Genomic DNA, 17,328 nt, shown 5'->3' on the forward strand with positions numbered 1-17,328 from the left:
TATGGTTAGAGCCACCGTGCTTTTAAACCCTTAATTTTGTACGGACGTTTTAGTTTTGTACATTAGATCTATGTTCCTAAACTATAATCACATTTCAAACTGTATTTCTATAATAAGGTGGGGCAAAGTGACGAAAATGAAATTCTCTTATTGGTGTCCTACATCTTTATATGGAGCTTTAACATCAATCTAAGGATGTCTGGAGCCTTTAAACGAGAAAACGTTTTCTCCAGCAGTGATGGAAATACGGGTTTAAAAAACACATTGCAGCAGAGAATACACCATACATTTTCATTGTTTCCACGCCACCACGCATTAAAGGCTTAGAAAACCCAAAATGTAAAAAGTTTCCAAATATTGGAATAAGAGTATTTATATGGGCAGTTATAAAACATGGTAAGGAAAAGTACTAAACAGGACATCTTGTTTTCTCTCGTCTAGTGGTAAATTACTCCCCCTCGAGGACAAACTGTGCACTGATTGAGGTCCAACTTGAGTCCAGTTTTTCTTGACAAATAACCAGCCCGCTATTTGTGAGCTGATGTTAGCATTCAGATGTGCAAAGAAAACACAGACAACTTGCACTCCATTAACTGAATGTTTAATATTTTATAGAAACAATAACCTTCATTTGGAGAAAGCCTGATGTAAAGTGTTTTATCTGACATCCAGATGAAATGCTCTCAACGTGATTGACGTGAAAATTCGAGGAACACGTACATGTGTTTAGCCAACAGATGAAAAAAATAAAATAAAATCCCTTCTTAAATTTAAAAACAAAAAAAAATAAAAAAATAAAAATCCACCTGACAAAGAATATTGGCAGAAACTAGCAAACCTGCTGCGTGATTTACAAGGAAAATTGCAGTGTTAATAAGTGTGGTGTATTAAATATATTTAGCTTGGCACAATATTATATGAGAGGAGTGAAATGATCCAAATAAAGACTGACATAATGTGAAGGAAGCAATTTCTCCTCTATAAATAAGAACATTATTCACTAGAGAGCTACAGTTGTATAACAAAGGATCATAACCAACATCTTTGACTTGATTAGATAAATTAAATGGCAAGAGAAGACATAAATATCAAGGAGGGAACACAGTGGTCCATCTTCAGTTTGGAGTTGATGCAGAGTCCCTGTGGTCTGACAATTCAAGGGATTAAAGGAGTGCTACTGAATATGAGGGAATACACAATTCAAGTATTGAAGACTAGTGTAAACAAGTCTCTGTACTACATAATTACTGTAGTAGGAATATTGCAAATCATGTGTGCTGATATTGCTGTAAGTGAGAAGTATTGGATGTTAACCATCGAGTCGGCTGTGAACTGCTGGATTTGGACATCTTCGCTACATCCTGGAATGTTTCTGGTTGACATGAACAAGGGGAGATACTTTTACAGGGCTCCATCTGGAATCCACAGTACTTTACTCTGTTCCTGCTCCACGATGGTCATGATCTGAGTGCAAATGTAGGAGACGCTGCCTCCCTGGACAATACCTGCAATACAGTTGGGAGGAGGGTGGTATTTTTGTGGTTAACACATCCCATTGAAAGTTCTTTCATTTTTTCCCCCCCATTCAGTCACTCAGCTCCCAGACCAATGTGATTTTTTCTTATTTTTGCATAATCCAAGCACTACTCATTTTCAATTATATCAAGCATGTAATGAGACTAATGTTGACACCAACCAACAGGACTGTGGAAATAAAAGACTTACAGTTGTAAACTGTGAAGACAAACTGGTATAAGCTGTCTATCAACAGATACTTTTAATGAAAGTGCTGATAAATATAATCACAATCGTGGCATGTGTGCAGAAGTTGGCCGGCCAACTCTCCCTAATAGATGGGATCAGTTGTGGTATGTGTTCATTGCAAAAGCCCTTGTGTATAAGTCGCCTCCTTTTCTAGTCATTAATCAGGCAGACAGTTGGGTGTCAGACTGTCTGCTGCTCCAGATACCAGAACTTTAACTCTTCTTAAAGAACACACATACAGTGCTCCCAATACCTCCTCTTTAAGACTAAACTCTAAATAACATGAAATAAATACAGTTAAAAACAAATCTCAGAGACTATCACCAAAAATTTTGGACATACAGCGATAAATGCCATTAAACAGTTTGTGTCTGATTATTGATGAACTGACTTTTAAGCCCGAGGTGAAAAAATGGTTACAAAAATACACCTTTCTTTGTAAACTGGGATTCAGTTTGCAGTTACACATTTCTGTGTACTGTAGGTGTGGTTAAGGTTACAATAATTAGAATTATAATGCCTGTATACAAATTAACATCGAGTGAACATAAGCCTATCCCACCAACCTGTGAAGAAGCGGCTGTAGTCCTGCTCTATTTTCTGCGCTGCCTCAAACTGCTCCCTGGAATGTTTCTGAGACAGTTTATCCCGCAGGTACAAAGGGTCCTTCTGCTCTCTGAGGAAACATCAGCCCTGTCAGCCTGCTACAAAACCTCATTTCAAACACTCAAAGTGTCAGATTCTTGATGTCAACAAAACAGTCACAATTTCCATATTTTGTATTACTAAAAATCTGCAGACATGTTTATAAACAGTAATAATAGTGTGTGGATATTTTAATACATCTTGAACATTGCTAAATACAAATTTAGAGTGAATTTCTTTTATACAAAAATGTGAATACATTTATCCCAATTCAACTGCATATAAATTATTCATGTTTCTGGGCTGCTACTGCCAACATTAACTTAATTGAAAACCATTTTCCTGGAAATTCTACTGGCAGTAATAGACAAGAAAGTCTTTTTGGATAAATCAGCAAAGTTAACAAGGATCAACTACCCTTATTAGCATTTTATCGAAATAAAATAAAAAAATACTCAGATGTTGACTAAAGTAACTATAGATGCAATTTAAAGGAGATATCTACTAGTTTTTACAGCAAAACTTCTCATTTCTGCCAAGAAATCTAACAGCTTAGCTTCAGTGAAATCTCCCTACTTTAAACCCATCCATCCCACTCAGTACCCATGACCGCACAAAGCCTTGAGAATTCATGTGTTTACCAGTCTTCATCTTTTACCTCTGACTTAACCTAGAATACCACTGTCTCTCTCCTTTCACTCATTATGCAGTCAACATTTTGGTCTGCTGATGCTTCTCAGAGGATAGAAACCCATGAAAAACCTTGGGCTCCTGTCAGTTGCTGCAGCAGGCAGTGGGAGGTGTGTTTTTGTGTACATGGAAGCTGAGGCCGGCAGGGCATCGTGTGTTTTTAGCCACCCACACCACGAAGCGGAGCCACAGGCCTCGTGAGCCCCTCCCAGGACAGCTGGCACTCAGCTGATGACAGCGAAGGCTTAGCAGGAATCAATCTGAACCATGTTTGCCTGCTGCACCGTTTCATAGATTTATGGACGCGTGTGTGTACGTGCGTGGTGGAAAAAGCCTGTTCCTGCCCGACCCGAGTTTGCCCTGATTTGCATGCGTTTGTGTGCGCATGTGCATGAAGCACCATGCCGAAGGTTCAGCAGATTTAATCTTCCCACGGATTACAAATGAAAAAGCAGAGGATCTGTGAGCCATCACCATCAGTCGATGAAAACAGGTGGTGGAAGAGAGCACGTCGTGTCTTCGCAACTAATGATGCTGATCAAATTTTGGTTGATCAATTCGTTTTGTTATGGATGGAGGGCAAATGTGATTATAAAACCAGCAAGACTTCTGCGGATGCCAATTTCCCAAGCAACTGTCTCAAGCCAGATAAAATTAAGCATAATCAGGAATAATCAGTCCTTCAAGCGAGAATGGCTTTAAAATGGGGGAACTTTAAGTAATCTTTAAATAATTCTTTATGACCTGACATTTTTAGATTACATATTGATTTAATGCCCAAGTAGTTATTTGCAAAATAGAAACAGATTATTACTTTAGTTCAGAATATACGGATGAGTTTTGTTCATGAATGTGGCTTTATTTGAAAATGCTATGGCCCACATTTTCCCCTTTCTTCTCAGAAACAGCCTCCAGAGGCAAAAGCTTTGGATGAGTTCTCTCTGTATGTTGTTCAAGGTTTGGAGCTTGACAAATAACTGGGTAAACAAAACTGGTACCACAACACAAAGCATGCTCAACATGTCTGACAGGTAGAAATAAAAAAAATATTTTAAAAGTCAAAGCAGGCATGAAATTACTCACTTTATCTGCTTGGCATTTTTGTAGCGGATGAATATGATGATTGGGTAGATGTGAACCATGTGAAGACGTTCAATGGCGTGAGGGGCAATGTCAAGTAAGCAGTGACAGTCCTATGAGAGAAGACAACATGAGAAATGGGAGATGTTTCAAAAAAAAAAAACAAAAAAAAAAAAAACTGCAGAAAATATTTATTTTCACGCTCTGTGTGTTTAAAGACTTCTAGCAGTTTATGGGATATCAACAACAACATAAATGTCAACATAAAAAAAATAAAGGTTCTTTGAAAATATGTAGCCAATCAAGTTATTTTAATCAGTTTGGAAGTTTGGCTGTATTGCATTATTTGGAATTCAGCTGAAAGTCCTCTGAAGATTGTAAGAAAAGTTGGAAAGACAGCAGTGCATAAACTTCAAGATACAACTGCTATTGGTGCAGGGTCATAAATGTGTCATTTCTGGACAAGCAAATCAATAAATAGTGCAGATTAAGGTTATTTTAAATTTACCTTTTCTGTGATTTCTTTTATTGAGGCGACTGTTGTCACGTCAAAATGCCCACTCCTCCGTTTGTAATCAATGAACACACAATCCTTTACTCCACGCTCTATTGCCTGCTGAGATGCCTTCATAATTTCTAAAAGTAAAGAAAAAAAAGCAACATTTTTTATTTTAATATACACGTCAAGTTCTCTGATCTTTGAGTTTCATGTTAGGTAGCTCTCAGTGAAATCTCCCTTGCGCAATAACACAAGTCTGATGGACACACACATCCTTCATGTATAAATTCACACAAATCAGAAGCTCACCAGGCAAACAGCGACAGAACTTGGTAGGAGCCTCCTTCTCCAACATGTCCTTACAGGCCTCCACTAATGGACCCAAGATCAGCACTGGACGAGGCGAAGAGTACTCCACCTTCTGAACCCGCTGGTACATGAGGCTCACGCCGTCTGTGCAGGGAATAAACCAAAGCAATTTATTCCAAAGGCATAACAGGAGAGAGACACTGCTGCTCATTTTAACCGTGGTTTCTGTGTTATGTGAAAGCTTCAGTTTCTTTCAAGAAAAATCCAGCTATATAAACACATCTTCATGCCTGAGATCTGCCTCACAAATCATCACGTAAGGTTAATAGGGACATTCAAAGTAGCAGTTTCTATCTAGTATCAAGCCTAAAGAATAAAATCTGAACTTTTCAAACTTGAGAGCATTATTAAGTCTTAGAGATTAGGCTTAATTGGGAAAAGGTTTTCATTAAAAAAAATAAATGTATGAACTTTTCTTTAAACACTTAAAGGTAACTATTTTAAACACCAAAGACTAAAATGTATTTGGTAAAACTGTGGTGTCTGTGATGAAATGTAATTATGTTTGTTGCACCTCCAGATGCAGCTGTGTGAAGCCTGATAAATTGACTGAAGTCAAGACTATATCCAGTAAATTAAATCTTGGATGCTTAGAAAGTGAGCAAGCCTCTGCAGCGTGCTCCACATTCAAACCTCTGACAAATCTGCCTGTGGTTGAACAGATTTGTGGGTAATTTTACGTCCAACTCTTGTGAAGGAATGTGTGAAATACAATAATCAGATTCTGCTGTATTCACTGTGAACTTTTTGATTTCAAACAGTCCTTTGTAAGTTTAACAATGTGACGACAGTATAATGCAATGCTGGTGAAGTAAGCGCTCAAGAAAATCCAAATATGTGCTTATTCTAGAATCAACCTTTCTTATACAATTATGTGTCTTTTGTGCATTTTTAAATAAAGTTGTGTTTAGAAGAGAGTTTCTCACCCTCTGTGATGGGTAAAGAATCTGTGCTAATGGCGTCCAAAGCCGTCATGTCCTTTCCATCCTTGGATCCACTCCGTTTGTGCTTTAGCCTCCGGCGAAAGAATGACCTCCGAGCAGCAGCAGACAGCGTCCTGCTAGTGCCGTTTTCATCCTTCATATCAGCCATGCTGTGCCTTCTGTAGAATTCCTGGTCCATCCTTATGGAGATAATATTTCAATCCATATCAACATGCTATCAAACTAATGTTCTTTAACATTAAAGTTTGATGAATGTAGAATTTCTCAACAGATTTTCTAAATCAGAAAACCACAAATTCTTACACTGTACTTACATGTATTTACTTGGAATCTGTCCTTTCTCTAGTTTCTGTGCACTCTCATCAAGCTGCCAGGCCATCCAGAAGCCAAAATTACCATTTGGTAGTGTGTCTTCAACATAAAGGATGTCATCTTTCTTAAAGCTTAGCTCCTGCTCCATTTCTGCCACTCTCTCATAAAGTGCTCTGCCAAATATGAATAAAGTAGTTGGGGAAGATGTCAATGGCATGATAAACAAAACTTTGCAGACTATAATGGAAAAACAAGTCTTACAAGCTATACTCTACAAGCTTCAACGAGTTATTGACCTGACACTCAAATCACCAAAACATGTCTGTTCTGTTAGCTCAATGTTCCCAAACTTTACTGCCCATTTCCCGGTGGTTAGGTTCCATTTTGGATTTTGTTTAACATGAAATTAAGAGGCACAATATTCATGTCATCTCAGCAGTTTAATTTCAGTGGCCTGATAAATATTCAGGGTACCTTATGAAAAATCCATCTCCGGTACTCTCTCTTACTGCATCAAGGTTGTCTGCATAGTTCTGGACCTTGAAGGTGATCGTTTCAGCTGGTTTCAACAATTCCAGGTAAGCATCTTCTTTAGTTTTGTTCTTCATGCTGACACCATTGTACTGTTTAAAAAATAAATAAATTAATTAAAACTATAAAGACAATCATCTATAAGACAGAAAGCAGTCAGATTCTATGTCTAAACCTGCTTTAATGTGCTTTTCTTCTAGCCTCAGAGCATTATAATACAGGTACACAAATCACACAATTATGTCCAGTATTGTTTTCACTACAGCTACTGCAACTTACTTTTTATTGAACACATGACAACTTTGGTGCGTCACAGTTATTGACAAATATGAAAGATACCTCCAGCATCAAATCTCCAGGCAGTAAACCATCAGGACCCCTAGCAGGGCTGTCATCATCTAAACTCTCCACAAAGATGCCATAAAGGTTCCCTCCACAGATCTGAACTCCCAGCTCCACGTGGATCCTCTTCAGCCTCACCAACCGATACTCTGGAACCCTGCGTGGATTTGAACCAGGAAGCCTGAAAGAAAAATACATTTTAAGAAGTTCGACCAGTAGATTCAAAGTCTATTTTAAAGGGCTGTATTAAAACACCATATCAACCCAGCGAACATAAAAGCAGATATAAAGCTACTACCTGGAGGAGATGTGTGGACTAGTGGCAGGAGTCGTTTGTTTGGATGCAGGAGTAATCGTGCCTTCATCCTGCTCACTCAGTAAATCTACAGTGGAGTGATTGTCCGGTGTGGTGGCTCCGCTGTCATGGGGTGACGGCTGGTTGCTGATGGATTCCATCCGAGAACTAAAAAGATGAGAAACAAAGTCAGAATCTTTTCTAATCATTTAATATTTTACCCTAAAGTCCAAATAACTGTTTTTTAGAGAATACACTTTAGGGTTTGTTTACTGTTATAGCACATTCGTGCCATCTCCTTTTTAGTGTTAATATTTGTTAATCATAATTACATAACCCATTTCTTATTCCTGTGCTACAGTATGAAGTCTTTACGATTGTGTACTCATGCGTTTGCTTTGCACATACTGTGCTTTATACAGAAAAGGGCACTGCTAAGCTCTCGTCTCCCTCTTACCCTGAACGAGAGTGAATCCCCAGCTGAAACATGTGTGGATTATACTGAGCCAAAATGGTGACCGTGTCACATTGCTGCCCGATCACCAGCCGTGCCTGCTGCTCATTGGCATTGCGAAGGTTGATTCCATTAAACTGGAAACAGAAGGGATTCATTAGAGGCAGGAAAAAAAAAAAAAAAAAAAAAAAAAAAAAAAAAAAAAAAAAAAAAAAGATAAATCATGGATATGCAGTAAAGTAGCTAATGTACCTCAAGAAGTTGATCTCCGTACTCTAATCGAGCTTGATGAGCAATGCTACCTGCTGTCACTTTGGACACAAACACTCCGCCATTCTCTCCACTCACAATGGAGATACCAAGCGGTTCTGCTCCCTTCTGTACCGTCACATTTCGTGGCTCCCCCAGGTACGGCCTTCAGGAGAAAAAAAAAAAAAAAAAGAACATTTATGTGTTTTGACATCTTATAGAAAAGTTGCAAGCATGCAACTTTGGGGAAGGGAAAAAAAAAAAAAAAAAAAAAAAAAAAAATTAGAATAAGCTCTTCCCTTCAATCTAATGTTTTCCTACACAATATGAGTCTGCATGCTATCATGCATGTCATGTATGCAAATAATCACCGAATCATGTGACATTTTTCACACAAATGTGTATTGTTCAAACAATAATATGCACGTACCAGCCACAACATTAAAAACCCCTTGCAGGTAAAGTAAATAACAGTAATCACAATCCTGGTATGTGGCTGATACCACCCACAAAAACAGCAGCACCATATGAAGGCAATGACAGTCCCCAACTGGACAATGTCAGGGCCTCCAACCTCTCAAAATCCCAATCTGATCAAGCATCTGATGCTTGAGCCTGTAGCCTCATGTCTGACAATACCAGACACGCCCAAAGGTCTTATGTTTGTGCACCTAATGGTCCAAGCTGTTTTTGTAGCACACTGTACCAAGAACAAGGTTTTAATGTTGTGGCTGATGTGGCAAGCGTGCATTTTCAAATCCCACTTCATGTCATGCAATCATACAACATTTAACAGCATTCTGAATAAATAATGAGCAGAGAAGATGACGACCTAAGGATACACATCCATTTCATTACTGCCATTATTAAACATTCAAAAGAATCTAGCACCGCTGCTGCAAAGTGAGTCTAGACTGTAACATTTATATATGCAGAGTGTAGGCAGAATGATAAGATCTGTGCTCCAGTCCTGCAGACAGTGCTTATACTGTATGTGCTACCAGCACAAGACAAACCTCAAGCTTCTTAAAGAGAAGAACTTGGGCTTAATTCCAAGTGGAGGTCTAACAGAGGAAGTGCAGTAAGAGACAAATCTGAGAAGCAGAATGACAGGGAAAAAATAAAAACAGACAAAGACAGAAAGATTTCAAGTTACAAGGCTCAGCAGCAGAGAAGAAAGTGAAGATAATAAAATGATCGATTGTGGTGACAGTGTTGGATGGAGGCTTGAGGCTTTGTTTACTGCTTTGCAAGCATTTAATCACAATGAACCAGACAAAAAGTACAGACAAATGGTGGAAAACATGTCTTGTGGTGCTGAATCATGGTGGGATAAAGATTCGGACAATGACGAGGATTCGGTTGGCCTACCCTTCCTTTCGCCTGTCACCAATTGAAGCAGGGCTGACTGATATCCTAGGTTGGGTGGAAATGGAGCTCTGCGATTGGCTGCTAGTGAAAGACGACGTGTCCAGGTTGACAGGGGACATTGGAGGTGTTGGGCTGCTACCCTCCGAATGTGTAAGCGAGCCTGGAGTGACAGAAGATATTAAAAAAATTGAAGTAACATTTGGTACCAGTAGATGTTGCTCCCAGACTGAACAGTACCTTTGTCAGATCCAGTGGCGCGAGGATAACGAATTGGAGGGATCTTAATCCGTTCTGCTCTAAATTGAGTACCAGAGGTGCCTAAGAAAAAAAAAAAAAAAAAAAAACAGGAAATTTATTAAAAGGGTCAGTTGACCCATAATGGAAAAAAAAGAAAACAAGAAACATTTTCTCACACAACTGAGGGTATCCAACCATGTTGATATGGGAATTCCCCAGGAAATATATGAACAACTGTGATAAGCCCCTTTCCCCGACACTGCTAATCTAAATATTTACCACAGAGCAAATGTTTGAAGTAGCCAGTTAATCACCATCGTCTCCTGAGCCAATTAAACTGCTACAAGACTTTCTAACTCATTACAGGAGAGTTGCATTTAAAACTGACATTGCATAAATATAATGAGTTTAAGAGTAAAATTAAAGTTAAATAATTTTGTGTCACAGAAGTCAGTGTTTGCTAACAATACAACTCGACGCCAGTTAGGTGTTTTGCTAGCAGTGATAAATAGTGGGCTAAATAAGTGCGGACTGAATTAAGAAAAATGTAAACAACATTATTCACATTTTAAACATGTCGTGATTACCATAAAACTAGGGCACCATACATACTCATTCTGTTGCTGCAGGGCAAGGAGTTAGTACTGTGTGGTGGTTGGCTGCAGCTCCGCTCAGTCGGGTTTCCAGTGCGCTTGTGGCTGAGGTCCAGACTGAGGCGACCTTGATGCTGGGGGCTAGAGTAGAGGGGGGGAGGAAAAAGAAAAGGCCTGCGTAAGTCCCCCGGCAGTCAATTATTCAACCCAGGGCAAGATATAATTTGCTACATGCCATCTGTCCATGAGATCTGGGGCAGGATACACAGTTGTTTCGCTGCTATAAATACACCATTCAGGATTTAGCAAATCTGTGGTTAAAATGAAAAACAGTACTACTAGAACTAATGTCTACTTTGCAGTAAGCATCAAAATAAACTGTTAAATTATATATATATAAAAAAAAACAACATCTGAAATTGTCTTTTATTTCTAACTAATGCACCAAAAAACCAGAAGTATGCAGAATACAATCACAGCAAAAAAAGAATACAGAATAATTATTAATTAATCTCTCTCTCTGCTTCAAAAGAGACAGTCTAACAGTTGAGATAAAATATCAGTTTTCTAACAGATATAGATATTTCAAGATGTCGTAACAAGGAAAAAAGTAAACTTAAAAAGCATTTGGAGAACACTTTTCTCCAACGAGGCCGATGACCTAGCTCAGAATTTCTTAACGACGTGACCTGGTTCTGTCCCAAAATCTGGTGGCTTTCTTTGTCCCTGCTCCACATTTCCACCAAGTTGTATTTGACTAGTTGCTGCATTATCTGTCTAACAGACAAAAACAGCACTGAAGATACTCTACCTGTCGAATAATTCAATTAATCATGGGTGAACTCTATTAAGTCAATTCAAAGACCTGGAATTGAGAGTTCTGTTTCACCGACAAATTGTAGTGGTTTAGTCGACTCAGCTACCTTCTTCCTATTAAATGTCTGCAGTGAATGAGGTGTGATTGAAACAGAAAATTTTACTTGACACTATATGCAAAATAAGTATACTCATTAATTCATATATTCACATGGCAAAATGACAAGATTTATTTTTAGGATTCACAACAGTAAAAAGGCTCGTGAAGAAGAGTTGGACTCGTGCATGTTGAAAAGACTGACAGAACACCTTGTGTGTGTATGAGGATGACTGCTCGAGCTGGGAGCTGGAGGAGGGTTGTTGGCCTGGACCTCATGGCTCCAGGCTGTGTAGACAGGGTTCCTCATGACAGCCGTCACAGCAGGGCAAGGGGCAAAACTTCGTTGTGCAGGGTCTGGAGGACAAATAGTGGGATTAGACATCAACAAGTAGTAGTTATGTGACACTTCCATCCTATAAATATCAAGCCTTTATTAGTTCAATAGAAAAAACCCCAACAAATCGAAATCAACTTTCTATTTTTATTATTAGTGATCCATGCAGTGTTTGGAAATGTGAAAAAAAAAAAATGGAAAAAAATGAACACATTAAGCTGTTCCCATAACTTACGTGATGCAATGCTACTGTAGCTTTTGGGTGCATATTGTACGCTGTACCGATTGGTTCGTATAGGAGAGAAACGTAACAAGTCCACTGGCTCTGGGGAGTGTTCATCGTTAGAGAAACTCTGTACCTGCAAGGAGCAAACGTACAGCTTGTAAGCCTTTTAATTTTTGAGGAAATAAGGGACACAAAATAACACAAACCATAGCATCTATAAAAATGTCAAATAGTAAATTCCTCAACATGTTCTTTAAATACTCAGTTACCTGAATAGGAACAGGAATGTGCAATGGAGTCACATTTCGACGTAGTGCTGGTGCTGATTTTGGCCGGTATCTCTTTTTTCCTTGCACTTCTGTCCTGTACCGGTTCTCCTCCTCTTCTTCCTCCTCAGCAGGTTTCTTGGAGCTGCCCTTGGCCTCTCCTGGAGGGCCATCATTGAAATAGCATTGGTTTCCCACCTCTCCCTTGTCCTTAGGATTCGTAGCTTGGGCAGGGGATGCTGGTGGTGTGCCGGTGGTAATGGTGGAGTCCGACGCGGAGCTGTTCTGCTGCCGATGCTTGAACCTAAACGAGTCGCTCCTTGCTGGTGGGGTGGGGGGTGTCTGAGCAGATTCAGACACTGAGCTCTGCGGTGAGTGAGACAGGGACATGTAGTCCAGTTTTTGGGCTGCATCAGGTCTCCTGAAAGCATTCATGTCAAAAATAGACTTCCTCTGTTTGGGCTTCTTATAGATGGACAGTTGGGTGTACTCTGAAACAGTTCCCACTATGACTTTAGGCCATGTGCCTCCACTGGGCTTGACTGGCGAGCTCTGCACTCGGTCCACAGCAGCCTGTGGTGAGCTGCAGTCGGACAGAAGAGGGGTGAAGGTAAAAGGCCGATGCTGGAGGTCCTGCCTCCGGTAGCAGAATTCTGGGTGGGGTTCCGAAGGACTATGTGAGGCAGAAAAGGAACGGGAATGCGGGGAACCATTGGAAAAGGGTTTGTGGTGGGAGTGAGTGCTGCCACTGCTGCTATTCAGGGAGTCACCGGTATCCTTGCAGGCTTCCTCCCCTCTGCTGCCAAAGTCACAGCTACAAATGTCAGTTTGTGTGGAGCAATTGTGCTTAGAGTTTCTGCAGTTTCTCGTGTGGCCCTCACAGGACTGGAGTCGCGGGTTCTTTTCAGAGTCTCTCAAAGTTTCATATAAACTCTGCCCAGAACAGCTTTGGGGAAAGAACTGTGCAGGAAGAAATGTTGATAAATATACATTAAAATAGTTTAAATGCAATAAATAGCTTCCGATGAAATGGACGATCGCTGACATTTTTAACCACAAACTTGAGATAGCATTTAAAAATTAAAGATACTGGTAGCAATTAAGGTTTAAGAAGACTTTGCATTGTCTATTAACCCAATGAGCATTTGCACGAAGTAAGCATTGTACAACTAGCATAAAGCCTGACTATTGGGAGTCTATTAGAAGAAACAGCAGTATGTGATTTTACAGTTGTGAGAATCTGTATGTGTTTGGGTTACTGAGTTTTTACCTTCATGAGGGAGAGGCTGAGAGAATTTCGGCAGTTTCTCAGCAGAGACTCACATTCAGAGAGCGACTTGTTATCGAGCGCAATTCCATTGATCTGAGGAAAAAAAAAAAAAAAAAAAAAAGTCCCATAAATAAGAGCCTACTTACCTAGACATCATCATCATCGTACTCCATCTTGAAATGGCGTCTGCAAATGTGCTAGTTATGGTTAGAATTTAGATTACCGGTATCTGAGGTGTGCGCATCCTCATTACACAACATTAACCATTAAAATGATGGCTGATGTGTACTTGGGTACAAAAATAGTGGCCACCTGCCCTTAAAAGTAATCAAGTCCCAAAAATTCCTTGATTAGGATTATGGAGGTACTTTATTTTTTAAAATATCAGATTCCTGTAAATAATGCAAGCCTTTTTTAATAATAAAGTGAGATCATACTGAATTCCCTGTCTCAAACATGTAGGTAGGACATCAAGACAATTCAGGACTTAAGTAGGATTGTGAGACCTCCCAAAAACGAAGCTTAGACGCATATTCAGTACAGTTACTGATACTGATATCAAAGCAGCCAGCTATGATAGAGTGCATGATGTAAGACTATCAGCAAATGATGGTCTATTAATGAATTTTGGGTCCTGGGCAGTGTTAAAGCTGCCAGGGATAAAATTATAGCATAAGGACAAATTACAATATAAAAGACAGATTCAGATCATAATGGAAGCCGTTTGGAATAACCGGCATATTCCAGACCAATAAAGTGTAACATATATGGTGGTCTAAAACTTAAATATAGTCAAGCCAAAAATGATTCCCAGTCATGACTTTTTTTTTTTTTTTAATTTTTTTTTTTTTTTTTTTTATCCAACATAAGAGTGCTGAAATCAAAAGATAAGTAGACTATATAATTGTGTTATGGCCTGTATGTATGGTTTGTGTGACAAGGGCAAGTTTGGGAATGTGCTAGCTTACTTTCACTAACATTTAATCCTAGTTTAACTGACAGATTTTATATTATCTGACATATGAAAATTACAAAACTATGTTAATAGTGTGCAGCAGTGTACTGTGAGCATCTTTGTATTGTAGCTGATATTTTGGTACCTCCAGTGAATTTTTAGTAATGTCAGATTTTACTTCATCTCGGAGGTCAGCCTCACTGGAAGCCCACAGTCTCCATTATATCCTCTCTATATAACAGTGAAACTGGCTGCATTACTTCATGTTCATTGAAGTTATGAAATGTATACATATACACAACAAATTTCCTCTGTTTCAACACTGTACTTTGAAGGCAAGTAGTTGGAACATGCTGCAGTTGTGCTTGTCTTAAAACAACTTGAATGTGGTCAGTAGAGGGCACTAGAGACCACAGCCATCTCTTGATAACAAACAGGCTTTTATCAAACAAATGATAAACTTTTCAGTGATCATACTTACAGCTAACAGTCTGTCACCAATAGTGAGATTGCAGTCTTTAGCAGCTGGGCTGCCAGCAGCCAATGTGGCAACAAACACTCCACTTTCCAAACCTAGTCCACTGTCTATGAGGAAAAACAATTAGAAAAAACACACCCCAATTACCATCACATATACAGATAATTAAACGCAAATACTTTGCACTTTAATGTCATTACTAGCTTGTCAGGCAGACATTATAACGGTGAAGTTTATTACTTATTTGGAAATTGAAGCTGACCTTTGTGTCCAGCTAAGTTTATCTGGATTGGAGTGATGATCCGTCCTCCTAGTGACTTTCTTCTACGAACCACCATATTAATCATGCCCTCACCACTCAACACAGCTTTGATCACCTGCTTCCTGTCTTTATTGGTCAGATCCACGTCATTTATTTTAAGCAACCAGTCATTTACCCTGAACAGAAATAAGAGAGAATATAATAATAATAATGAAAGAGAAGCCAACTATGATGTGTTGTGTAAATTGACATGTATCAAAAATCTGATTTTCTGAGTGCTGCATACTAAATTTTACAAGTGAAAATATGAAAATGTGTTTCTATTCTCCAAATAAAGCTTATTATTAGAACCAAAACTCAGGTGTCAAATGACAAAGGGAAATCAAAACATTTATATACACTGAGGAGGAAAGTGACAGTTACCTTAATCTTCCCTCAGCAATACTTCCTTTATCCACCTTAGTTACAAATACACCACAGTCCCCTGGTAAATAGGGATCATTTACCCCTTCAGCAATATCAAATCCAAGTGCTTTCAAATCCATGTCCTGCAAAAATGAAAAATCACGAGGAATATTATGATTTTTTGATTCTGAATTAGTTCATTCATTAAGTGCAATTCTCTAAAGGCAAATCACATTTCTTAAAAAACAAAAAAGAAAACTCTAAATGATCCTTACTCTGTGCTTCTCAAATTCTACAACTTCTGTCTCCCACTCCATTGAGTCAGTGTCTATGGCTGAATCATGTGAACTGTGGGCCATCAGCTGACGATATCTTGCTTCCTTTTCCAGCTCATCTTCCAACTTTTCTCTGCAGGAAACATGAAATATGTAGCTCTTCAGTAAGTATTTCAAAGTAATTTGAACTGTCCTGTGTAAATAAAATTCATCCACTGGGTGGCACAAAAGATCATTAAGGAAGAGAAGCACTTTTAACACAAATATAAATCAATGAATAATATTCAAGTTTACCTAAAATAGAACACAAGACATTTATCTGTCTCAAAAAACAACTTTTGGGAGAAATAACGCACTTTAGTTCTTTGAGTTCCCGCGTCGCATCGTTCTTCTGCTTTCTCATGTCATCCAGATTCCTCAGAGCGTCTGCCAGATCACTCACAGCTCTATCCCTTTCTCGTCTCAGGTTGTCACACAGTGTACTGAGTGATGCACATATTGTCATCAGGTGTCACATAAAATACACGCAAACTATTTTTGCCCAAGCCTCCTCGCAATGACATGCATCTACATCTATATTTTTAAAAAAAAAAAAAATCTTACCGAATGCTCTCTCTTTCTGCTACAATCTTGTCCCTCTCCTGGAAGGCCCAGTCCCGCCGACACTTGGCGACCTCAGCCTCCTGCAAGGCCTCCTTCAGCTCCTGCGAGATGGCCTCATACTGCTTCCTCAGCATCTCGATCTCCTTGGTGGCTCGTTCCATGTTCATGGTGGCAGAGTCCTGTTCCTGCAGGAGTAGATCAAATTGATGGGTGATAAATGTCACCGGAGAAGTGAAGGTGCTTTTAGTCCAATATGGTATTTGATAACATGTGGCAAATTCCTCTAAATGTGTGTCATAAGAAAGTATTTTCATCTTTCACCCACTCTGTACACTAACTTTGCAGTAATATTATACTCAACACATGTTTTTAATTATCAGCTTTACATAATTTTGGTGCGAGTTAAGCTTGAAAGCTCATTGATGCAAATACCCGTTTGACAGCAGTCATTTTGACTTGACATGGCACAAACACAGATGTTACAAATTAGAATAATGAATCTTGTCCTCTATTGAGGTGAAGCTTTAATGTGATTAGTATCACCTGTGTTTACGTCTAGCAGCAGCCAGAATGGCTGCTGTGAGAAAGGTTTGTTTGAATAGATCATTTATTTTTTCTGCTTGTACACTAATCAATAGACTAAATAAAGTGCTTTGTTGGTTTTTTTTGGTTTTTTTAAATACAAGGTATTAATTACAAGCTATGAAGACATTTTGTTGCTTTTTTTAAGAAACAAAACTTTCAACTTAGCTGACTCCATCCATCCAAAAACAAATTTCTGTAAACTAAGATGTAGTTTCCATCTATGATGTATAAAACAGCCATAGACTGGATTAGGTATATAAACCAGATATAATAAAACAAATGTAAAACTCAGTCTGATGGTGTATCTAGAGCGCTTGCACTAGATACACTGTTGCATTAATTCCATTTCAGTCTACAGTTTTGCTTAACAATCCATTT

The 17,328-nt window shown here is 38.9% G+C and overlaps 1 protein-coding gene across 5 annotated transcripts in view; it reads right to left on the reverse strand.

Annotated features, from left to right (window-relative positions):
• Nucleotides 1–584: 584 nt before the first annotated feature.
• Nucleotides 585–17,328, reverse strand: part of LOC101487778 (disks large homolog 5) — a 30,461-nt gene continuing 13,717 nt past the window's right edge. For 4 of the 5 annotated variants that reach the window (XM_014410307.4, XM_014410306.4, XM_076887564.1 and 1 more), the window contains exons 9-34: nucleotides 16,366–16,550; nucleotides 16,119–16,244; nucleotides 15,763–15,895; nucleotides 15,506–15,630; nucleotides 15,083–15,258; nucleotides 14,824–14,927; nucleotides 13,388–13,480; nucleotides 12,121–13,077; nucleotides 11,861–11,984; nucleotides 11,501–11,645; nucleotides 10,395–10,516; nucleotides 9,783–9,863; nucleotides 9,546–9,705; nucleotides 9,191–9,268; nucleotides 8,178–8,340; nucleotides 7,929–8,062; nucleotides 7,475–7,639; nucleotides 7,174–7,357; nucleotides 6,778–6,926; nucleotides 6,306–6,476; nucleotides 5,974–6,170; nucleotides 4,988–5,131; nucleotides 4,688–4,815; nucleotides 4,183–4,292; nucleotides 2,331–2,440; nucleotides 585–1,505 (exon numbers count right to left, since the gene is read on the reverse strand). In XM_014410307.4, coding sequence (XP_014265793.3) covers nucleotides 1,402–1,505; nucleotides 2,331–2,440; nucleotides 4,183–4,292; nucleotides 4,688–4,815; nucleotides 4,988–5,131; nucleotides 5,974–6,170; nucleotides 6,306–6,476; nucleotides 6,778–6,926; nucleotides 7,174–7,357; nucleotides 7,475–7,639; nucleotides 7,929–8,062; nucleotides 8,178–8,340; nucleotides 9,191–9,268; nucleotides 9,546–9,705; nucleotides 9,783–9,863; nucleotides 10,395–10,516; nucleotides 11,501–11,645; nucleotides 11,861–11,984; nucleotides 12,121–13,077; nucleotides 13,388–13,480; nucleotides 14,824–14,927; nucleotides 15,083–15,258; nucleotides 15,506–15,630; nucleotides 15,763–15,895; nucleotides 16,119–16,244; nucleotides 16,366–16,550 — 4,368 coding nt within the window. In that variant the 3' untranslated portion in view covers nucleotides 585–1,401. The remainder of the gene's footprint in view (nucleotides 1,506–2,330; nucleotides 2,441–4,182; nucleotides 4,293–4,687; nucleotides 4,816–4,987; nucleotides 5,132–5,973; nucleotides 6,171–6,305; nucleotides 6,477–6,777; nucleotides 6,927–7,173; nucleotides 7,358–7,474; nucleotides 7,640–7,928; nucleotides 8,063–8,177; nucleotides 8,341–9,190; nucleotides 9,269–9,545; nucleotides 9,706–9,782; nucleotides 9,864–10,394; nucleotides 10,517–11,500; nucleotides 11,646–11,860; nucleotides 11,985–12,120; nucleotides 13,078–13,387; nucleotides 13,481–14,823; nucleotides 14,928–15,082; nucleotides 15,259–15,505; nucleotides 15,631–15,762; nucleotides 15,896–16,118; nucleotides 16,245–16,365; nucleotides 16,551–17,328) is intronic. The other variant, XM_014410308.4, reaches the window with a different exon arrangement.

The sequence above is a fragment of the Maylandia zebra genome, linkage group LG8, assembly GCF_041146795.1.
Source record: "Maylandia zebra isolate NMK-2024a linkage group LG8, Mzebra_GT3a, whole genome shotgun sequence".
Taxonomy (NCBI): Eukaryota; Metazoa; Chordata; class Actinopteri; order Cichliformes; family Cichlidae; genus Maylandia; species Maylandia zebra.